Source organism: Rhincodon typus, chromosome 19 (genome assembly GCF_021869965.1).
Source record: "Rhincodon typus isolate 14 chromosome 19, sRhiTyp1.1, whole genome shotgun sequence".
Taxonomy (NCBI): domain Eukaryota; kingdom Metazoa; phylum Chordata; class Chondrichthyes; order Orectolobiformes; family Rhincodontidae; genus Rhincodon; species Rhincodon typus.
In genome coordinates, this window is record NC_063350.1 from 15806557 (window position 1) to 15816865 (window position 10309).

The window sequence follows — 10309 nt, forward strand, 5'->3', positions numbered from 1 at the left end:
TCACCCATCTAGTTTGTTGTTTGTAGTCTGTAATCTAGCAGTAACAGAATCATCTTGCTGTGTACTGAATTATGAATTTCATGCATTGCTGTATAAATAGGGTTCCCAGATAAGTAGAGGGAACATGTAAACAGAATAATCAGGTGCTTGTTTGGCTATTTAGTCCCTCTGGCTTACTTCACAATTTAATAAAATGGCTGATTATAATCTCAAATTTACTTTCTCAACTAACCCGATAATCCTTCATCCACTTCCCCAGCAAGGATCTGTCCACATCTGCCTTAAGAATAGAAGAAGACTCTGCTTCCTCTGCTTTTTTACGAAGAAAGTTCTAAAGATTTACAGTCCTCAGATAAAAAAAATTGCTTCATCTCTGCAGGGGTTCTGAGGAAGGGTCACTTGACTTGAAACGTTAACTCTAACTTCTCTGCACAGATACTGCCAGACCTGCTGAGCTTTTCCAGCAATTTCTGTTTTTGTTTCTCATTTACAGCATCTTGCAGTTCTTTTGGTTTATATTAGAAAATTGGACAAGTTGGGAAAAAGAAACAGAGGAGCAAGGAGTTCCCCTCTCCCCTGAAAACCCCCTCCCAGGGGGTCTTGATCAAGCTCTTCTCCTGGGTCCTGATTTCTTCCCCACCACCTGTCAAGGGTTCCGCTTACCCGCTCCATGGTCCCAGGCTAAGTCCTCTGAAACTATTTAAATCCATGATTTAAAGTGGCACACAGTGCACATTCACTGCTGGTAACAAACGCAGACATTTGTAAATAGTCACTCTTGGTGATTTCATATTTTTTTCACATTTGCCAAATCTTTCCCTACTTGTTTAAACTATATCTATTTGTGTAGCCTCCTTATCCCTCTTCACAATTTACTTTCCTCCATATCATTGTGTTATCAGCAAATTTGGCAACCATACCTTCCATCCCTAAAGCAAAGTCATTCATATAAATTCTAAATAGCTGAGATCGCACCACTGATCCCTGTGGCATGCCACCCATTTGCCAATCTGAAAAAGATCATCCATTTGTCTGCCAAAATGCTTCCCAACCACACAGTGAACACTTTTTTTCAGCAATAAGCTTTGATGTGACACTGTCAAATATCTTTTAGAAATCTAAGTATAATACATCCATTGTTTCTCCTTTGTCCACAGCTCATTACTTCCTCCACAAACTCCAAAAGATTCGTTCAATGTGTTTTCCCCTTCACACAATCACATTGATTCTCCCTGATTACCTTGAACTTGTGTAAGTGCCCTACTACAGTTTGTTTAATAATAGCTTTTAACATTTTTTTCCTGTGACAGCTGTTAAGCTGACTGGCCTCCGTTTCCCGCTTTCTGACACTTTCCCCTTTTTTTTGAATAAAAGAGTTTAGATTTGTTATATTCTTATGTAATCACACCATTGTACAATCATAGAATCTGTACAGTGTGGAAGCAGCTCATTTAGCTCATCCAGTCCACACCGACGCTCCATAGAGCATCCCACCCAGACTCAGTCCCTACCCTATCCTTGTAACCTTGCATTATCCATGGCTAAGCCATCTAACATGCACATCCCTGGACACTAGGCAATTTAGCATGGTCAATCCACCTAACAAGCACATGTTTGGACTGAGGAAACCGGAGCACCCTGTTAATTCTTCCAGATGCATCCTCCAAGGGTGCCACATTTACTTTAGTTACTCTCTTTTGAAATAGCCCTAGAAGCTCTTGCTGTTTTTTCCTTGTATTTCTCATCAGTTTACTGTCATAGGTGATTTTTATCCTCCTTGTTAGTATTTTTAGTCATCTGGAGCTGGTTCCACAACTTACCAAGTCCTCTGGCCTACTAGTAGTTTGCATAGCTTTTTATGTTTTAGTTTTTGATCAGATACTCTACTTGACAGCTTTTGATGGCTCATGGTAGTTCAACCTCCTCATCAAGAACTTTTCAACCGGAAAATAATTTTTGCTGAGCATTTGAAATATCTGCCACTGCTTCTCTATTGGCTTTCCCATTTGTCCATTTTCCTGCTTTAGACAACTTTTCTTTTCCTCTCCATACCTCTTGAATTGCCCATATTTAAGTTGAGGGTATTGGGTTGAGATCCGAGTTGCTCTTCCTGAAACTGAATTTCTCCCATGTTGTGATCATTACCCCCAGGGAATCTTTATCTCAGGGATCTATTATTAGTCCTATCATGTTACACATTAGTAAGTCTAAAATTGCCTTTTCATGGGTAGGTTTTGCAGCACATTGCTTGAAAAAACAAACTTACAAATATGTTTTCTATGTTATCCTTGCGGATCTGATTTGTCCAGTCAATATGCAGATTAAAATCACCCATGACAATTGTAGTGCTGTTGTTACATACCTCCATTATTTCCTGATTTATAATTTGTCACCCAATGAGGCAGCTCTTTGGGAGCCTACAGATGACTCTCATTATGACTTTTTTCTCTTGCTATTCCTTATTTCCACATAAACTGATTCTACATCATAATCTATTGCAGTCATATCATGACCCACCACTGTAATGATAGCGTCCTTTATAAAAATATTACCCAACCTCCTTTTCCTTTTCGCCTATTCTTCCAGAATGACGAAATTCCTGGAATGTTGAATTCCCACTTGGTCACCCTCCACCCATGTCTTCAAAAGCTATCAAGACATTTTCATTTATTTATTTTTGTGCTGTCAATTCTTCTATCTGTTTACAAATGCTACATGCATTCGAATAAAGACCTTAAGCTTAGATGTTTTACATTATCACTTATTCTGATTTTAATTTCTGCTGCATTCTTCTGTCCTACCCCTTTCTATCACCCTTTTATTATCATTCACTTCTTCACCACCCTGTACCTTTGCACATTTGTTTCTTTTTATTTTTAAACTTCGCTTCAGTTGAACTGTCCTACCAACTAATTAGTTTATACCTATCTACAATCCTAAATGTACAATTCACCAGGACACCGGTCCCAGCGTGATTCAAATATAGCATGTCCCATTAGAACAGCTGTTTCTATCCTTAGCACTGGTGTCAGTCCCCATGAATCAGAACCTGTTTCTCCCATACCAATCTTTGAGCTAAGCATTTAGGTCTCTCATTGTATTTACTCTACACCTATTTGCATGTGGCTCAGGTAATAATTCCAGAACTTACTACCTTATCTTTGGTTCTACTTTTTAATTCAGCCCTGAACTGCTCGTAATCCTTCAGCAGAGCCTCTTTCCTAGACCTACCTTGTATCATTAGTATCTAAGTGGACCATTGGATCATTTCCCCTCCTACTCCAAGTTTTCTGCAGCCCAGGGGAGTAGTCTTGAACCTTGGAACCAGGTAGACAACATAGCTTTCAGGATTTGTCTTGCTGCATAGAGCAGTATGTATTTCCCTATCTATGCTATTACATATTATTACTACATTTCCCTTTTTTCCCCAGTTGAATAGCACTTTGGAGCATGGCACTTTGGTAAGATCGCTCATCCTTCCTACAGTTTGTGCTGGCATCTACTCCAAGAGCATCAACCCCATACTGAGTGGACAAGGGCACTGGCTGAGACTCCCCCAAAGCTAAATTCTGGGTCTCCATATCTCACTCAAACCCTCCTCTCCATGACCACAAATGTCATCGGTTCCACATTTTCCTTAGTTATCACCTTATGTTTTAGAAATACAAAAAAAACTAACTTGTTTTAAATTTTACTTCCAAATTATTTTCCCTATCCTTTCCATGTTTTTAATTTTTTTTGTACTTTTAGCTGTTTACCTTCTACACTGTTGTAGTCTTAATGCTGTATTGAGCTCTGGTATCTAACGCAGCTTTCATTTTTCTTTATCCTACCCTGTTTAGTAGTTTAGGTCTCCTTTTCTGCGGAAGGATGCTCTTACTCTCGAGGGAGTGCAGCGAAGGTTTACCAGGCTGATTCCGGGGATGGCGGGTCTGACGTATGAGGAGAGATTGACTAGATTCGGATTGTTTTCGCTAGAGTTCAGACGAATGAGGGGGTATCTCATAGGGACTTAAATTCGAAGAGGACTGGACAGGGTAGTTGCAGGGAGGATGTTCATGATGGTGGGTGTGTCCAGAACCAGGGATCGCAGTATAAGGATTCGGAGTAGACGATTTAGAACGGAGATGAAGAGACACTTCTTCACCCAAAGAGTGGTGAGCCTCTGGAATTCATTACCACGGGAAGTTTTTGATGCCAAAACATTGAATGTATTCAAGAGGTGGCTAAATGTATCACTTGGGGTGAATGGGATCAAAGGTTATGGGGAGAAAGCAGGATTAGGCTATTGAGTTGGATGATCAGTCATGATCATCAAGAATGGCGGAGCAGGCTGGAAGGGCTGAATGGCCTCCTCCTGCTCCTATCTTCTATCTTTCTGTGTTTGACGTTTGGATAGCGGAAGGATCTAGATTTGAGAGTCTCACTCTTTTTTTTTCTCTTTCTAGAAACACATTTGCCTTGAACCTTCTAGAATCTTCTGAATGTTTCCCACTGCTCTGACACCAATTTACCTGCAAGAGGCTATTTCCACCCTCAATCATATCTCCACTTGATAAAGTTACCCTTTTCCCAGTTTAAATCTTTTACACTTTGACTGTATTCATCTTTTTCTATAACTACATTAAATTTATCCGAATTATAATCACTTACCAAAATGCAGTTGCGCTGATACCTTTTCTGCCTGCCCAGCTACATTTCCTAAAAGCAAGTCCGGATCGCCCCATCTCTTATTGAGCTTGTAAATGCTGGCTTTAAAAATATAATTCTGCTGAAAGCAGTGCAATAACTGTGCAATTTATACCTTGCTTGTACTGATTTTATCACAATTAATATTAGGGTAATTGATATCTCTGTGCATTACCACCTTATTGTTTGTGCACATCCCAGTAGTTTTCCTACTTATCTGCCCTTCCAAAGGTGGTGTCATATGGTGATCAGGATAGCAAAATATTTTACTTGCTTGCTAACTCAGGACTCCAGCCACTGTGATGTCTCAACTGAGTGCTGTACTTGTAAGGTTCCTCAGTATAGAAATGGATTGTTTTAATCTGTGCAGCTACTAACTGTAGGTGGAGGAATAATATTTTAATGCAAACCATGTAGTTCTTTATGCTGTGGTTAACTACACATTAGTAGAAATTTGAGACGTGTGTCTTAAGTAGGAGGAACAGTTTTGTACAACCTGATTTATGGTCAAATTCACACATGTAATGTACTTTGTATCAGAGAGTGCTACTGTTCATCAGTTTTACCTTTTACTGTTGGAAGAGTGAAAGGGAGTGAGGTTAGGTTTGAATTCAAATTCCTGTTTAATTTCCACAATGCTATAAACATAGTGATTAAAAGTTTTCTTTTTCTTTAGGAAACCATGGAGAAGGATCAACGAAATATAATAGTTTTCAATGCATCAAAAAAAGAACTCTTTACCGTCAGTAGTGGTTACAAGTCATTGCAGAAGAAACTTCGAACCAACTGGAAGATACAAAGGCAGGTGTTTATTTGCATATTTAACTTGTGATGTCTGTATTTCAGACCCACCTTAAATACTCAAGTATTTAAGACGAGGTACTTTTCTTGTTTTAAATACTTTCCCAAGCTATAAACAGAATCCAGAAAATTAATATTTGACTGTGCACTGGAAATACACAAAGCTGTAGACCACACCAACTGAGAACGGACACCAACTGAGGAAAGATACCATACTGACAAACCCGATTTGACTGAAACTAAAATAGATAATGTTTATTAAACAGAATGAAAATCAGTCATATATATTGCAGTAATTAGTTTTGCTTCAAAATGTTTACCATTATTAATATCTAAAACTGTTTTCTTCACTAACGTGAGCATTGAATCATGTTGAAAATATTTACATCAGTGCAGTCGGTAGAAATTGTTGACTCGCCACTGGTGTGACAACAGTGACATTGTTTTCAATGACGTACACTACTTTTAGTTGAAAATGCCTTGTATAAATTCACACAAAATGGGTAAAGATGCTATCACTATTCTGTAAACAGGAAAGTAAAGCTCTCAAAAGTTTCAAAGAAAATATTCACATTTAGTTTCTTGTATTATCATTTTACTAACAAACTCTGAGTATAAACCACACATGCTTCCGCTGAATGGAGGATATTGAGACCACTGCCCGTTAAATGTTTCATTACCTTTTATTTGCAAATCAGGAAAAAGAACTATAACTGCATTGAAAATGCATCATGTGATTAATGGCTCTCATATTTGACAACAGTTGCGTCATGTGACACAAATCTTATTGAGTGTCTGACCAACTCCTATTATAGCGTATAGCAGAACAGTGAAGTAAGACATACAGAACATTGCCTGTATTGAAATTCAGAAACAGATTGAAGATTCTTCTTGAAGTCAGGCTAATATACAAGGAAAGACAATAAGGTTGCTTGCACTATTTGTTAAAAATCGGTTCAAAGACGCCTTTACTATGTCATAGGTGACTTGAAATCTGACCCACACAAAATTTAATTTAGTATAGTTGGTTCAAAGACGTGCAATTTCTCATAATTTTATGTATTAGCGAACCATTGTCATTAAAAAAAATTACTTGAGATTATAAATGTTAAGGAAGTTAGACAACTATAATAAATCAAAGAACTGTGGGTGCTGGTGATCTGAAACAAAAGCAGAATTTGCTGACAAAAGTCAGCAGATCTGGCAGCATCTGTGGGGAGAAAGCATTCAAGTCTGGTGACTAAGTTCTGATTAAAAACGCGAAAAGTTAACTCAGCTCTCTCCCCACAGATGCTGCCAGACCTGCTGAGTTTCGCCAACAATTTCTGTTTTTGTCGCAAAGCTAGACAACTAGTTGCAAAGATCTTTTGTTTAAATTCGGTAATCTCTTAAAAGTAGTGTGCTATCAATTCCTAAATATAAACATTGTAGAAATGCTTAGGATCTGAAACAAGAATGTTATGTCCATCAGAGACATTTCAAATATACCTGGTCATAACATGAAAAATAATTTAACCTGTGACTTCTTCTCTAGATTGAAAGTTACATAAATTATGACAGTCCATGTGCTTTTGGGAAGGAGCAAAACTGGGGTAATGATACCTTTTAGAGCTAGGTTTTTCTGAAGGACTTCTTATAGTAAGCAGCTGCCTTCCAGTAATTGATCATGTGACCAAGCTGCCTGGAGAGAAACACTAGGGGGAAAAAGGGTGGACCAAAAGTTAAATATAGCGGTAAGTGCGTCCCTGGATGTAGTTCTGTGTTCGAGCAGTTTGGGTCTAGTTTAACATAGGCTGTATAGAGAGGATGTTTCTTTCAAGCAGGGTTTTGTTGAAATTTTGTATCTGTTACCTAAAACGATCAAAATGGAAGGACTCAATAGTGAATTAGTTTTCTGCAATAGCCAACCTGAGAAGAGAGAGTTAAAAACACTGGAAGAAGGAGACTTCTGACCCAAGGTGATTACAGTTAAGCTAGTGACTCTTGTGTTCAATGGGAGTCTATAACTGTGGGGTGGTTTCAGGAAATTTGAAGAGACAGCCTTGCCTTAAACTAAGCAAAAGGCCCAAGAAATTTAAACCCTTATATGAATCTTTGAAATAGTATTTAGACCAAGTGGTTAAACTTCTGATTTCTTTTAGATACTTGGGGTCTGAGTCAAATGAGTTTGATGTAAAGTATTACCATTCTTTTTTATTTTACTTTAAATTCTTTAATGTAACTGACTATTTAAGATGGAGTGTGATTTTTAGCACTTAAGTTCTTGAATTTTTGTATATAGCAAAATTCTGATTTAGGCCATGAATTTTGTGGATTTTTTCTTTTATTGAGACGTTATAGGAAATAAACAAACATGTTACAGGTCCACAGAATTATAACTATACATGTTTGAGGGTTAAGATTAGCCTTATTGCTAACAACCACCAAGTTTATCAAATGTTTTAACAAACTTGTATTGGGTATTTTTTTGAGAAAATGAATTCAAACTTAATGCATTCTTGTGGTTGACAGTTTTAAAGATGAAATCACGGAAGAAAAACTGATAGGTGTGAAACTGTGGATCACAGCAGGACCCAGAGAAAAATTCACTGCTGCTGAAGTAAGAAAGAACATTAATTCTGTAAATGGAGTTTGCAGGTATTTGACAATTTATGATCGATGTTATGATCTCCATGGGTGAACATAAAGCAAAGTATCCAAATTTACTGAATCACTCCTAAATGAAAAAAAAACAAATGATTCCACTTTTTGTAATTATTACTTTAACATTACTTGGAACCAACATAAATAAAAAATGGATTAACAGGCAAATGATACTTCAAATAAAAAGATGAATTTCAGTTTAATAGTCAATACGTCAAAGATTTATTTGCACAGGCATAAACTTCCCTTAAGCGTATATGGCACAACTAAGTTCTGCTCACGATTTTGAACAGTTGGAAATAAACTAAAAACCAGAAACTCCAGGGTAATTTTCTCAGGATTACTGTCTAAGCAATGGGCAAGCTGACTCTGAGTAAATAAAGTCAAGGAGTTAAGTGCCTGGCTTAAAGATTAGTAGTTGTCTTCCACACCAATGATTTCTAGTTCATGGAGCACTGGCAAGAGTAATCAGGCAGAAGGGAACTGTTCCAGTTGGATGCACGTCACCTGACCTGTTCTGGTGAATCGAGTGACTCGGTCTGTGGAGAGGATATTAAACTAATTAGAGGAGTGACAGGTTTTGGGAGAGGGATAAATTATCTTAAAAAGCAAAAGAATATGGTGGCATTGCAGGAAAAACATTTTGATAATGATACCCAGATAGAGACAGAAAGGAACAGTGTGTGCAAGCATTAAGAAAAGCAGCAAATAGGTCAAAGGGGGAAAAATGATTGAAAAAAAAGGTTCTTTACGTAAATGGACATAGTATTCAGAACAAAATAAATGAATTAGTGGCTCAAGTAGAGGTTAATAGATGTGATCCTTTAGCCATTTCAGAGACCTAATTACAAATTCAAAGTTGGGAACTAGATATTCAAGGGCACGTCCTTCTGAAGTCACAGGCAGGAAGGGAAGCTTGGTGGGATAGCTTTGTTAGTATGAGAGGGAATAAGTATGACAACAAGAGAGGTTATTTCCCCTTGTGGGAGAGTCTAGGACCAAAGGGCATAATTTCAGAGTAAGCAGTTGCCCAGTTAAAACAGAAATAAGGAGGATTTTCTTCACCCAGGATAGTTTATGGATTTTTTTTGCTGCAGAGAGCTGGGTCATTAAGTATCTGATGTGGACAGACATCATTAGTAAGGAAATCCATGGTTATAGGCAAAAGGCAGGAAAGTGGAGTTGAAGACTATCCGATAAGCCAAGTTTCATTGGATGGTGAAGCAGACTCGGTGGGCCAAATGGCCTACTCTGCAGTTATATTTTACAGTCTAAACATAATAAACAGGTCCACAATATACTGCTCTTTATTCATACAGGATAGGTCCTGTAATCCAGCAACAGCTTTGACCTGAGTTTCAGGGGTATCGTTATTGACACTTCTTTAAATCCTTTTGCCATAAATGAAAACAGTACTTTTCAACCAGCAACCATAGCACTCTAGTTCCCAGCTCCTGGGAAATTCACCTAGCTCTTTAGCATCTCCAAGCTATTTACACAGCTTTTTAAACCTTTCTTTCAGCTGGCTTCTTAATAACCTCCAAGGATACAGTTACAAAATTTAAAAGACATTTAGATAAGTACATGAATAGGAAATGTTTGGATGGATATGGGCCAAATGCAAGTGGGACTAGTTCGGTTTGGAAACACGGTCGACGTATATTAGTTGGACTGAAGGGTCTGTTTCCATGCTCTGATTTTGTGGTTCCTGTCTCTTTTACTGCCAAATAGAAAAACTGATCTCTTTCTATGAATGATTTGCTTCTTCTCAAGACGAAAAATGATCAGCATTCCTCTTTCTGTGTCTGTGCTTTTTCTTTGTGTAATATAATTTCTGTCTATTAAACAGTGTACAATAGAAAGGCACGTATTTCTGTAAATCATTGTGGGCATGAAATTATGCTGTGCTGATATTAATAAACAAGTGTTTAATAAGTGTATAAGAAAAGTTGTTCGTGATTGTAATTGATTTGGTTGACTAAGAATTGCATCATTCCACCATAACATTAAAAAAAAGACTAATTTCTTTGATCCTGCCAAGTAAATTCAATGAACAAGGTCCTCAGTTGGTTTTTACTGCCACACTAGTTATTTAAATTGCAATTAGGTGCCAGTAAACCAGGACTGTAAGATTATTACTGATTTAGACATTTAGACAGGCACGTGAACAGTCAAG

At 37.6% G+C, this 10309-nt stretch overlaps 1 protein-coding gene across 1 annotated transcript in view; it reads left to right on the forward strand.

Moving 5' to 3' along the window:
* LOC125485502 (intraflagellar transport protein 52 homolog) overlaps window positions 1-8170 on the forward strand; it is a 9550-nt gene extending 1380 nt beyond the window's left edge. Inside the window, exons 2-3 of the mRNA XM_048608546.1 lie at window positions 5366-5490; window positions 8002-8170. Of these exons, the coding sequence (XP_048464503.1) occupies window positions 5366-5490; window positions 8002-8170 (294 nt within the window). The remainder of the gene's footprint in view (window positions 1-5365; window positions 5491-8001) is intronic.
* The last annotated feature ends 2139 nt before the right edge of the window (window positions 8171-10309 follow it).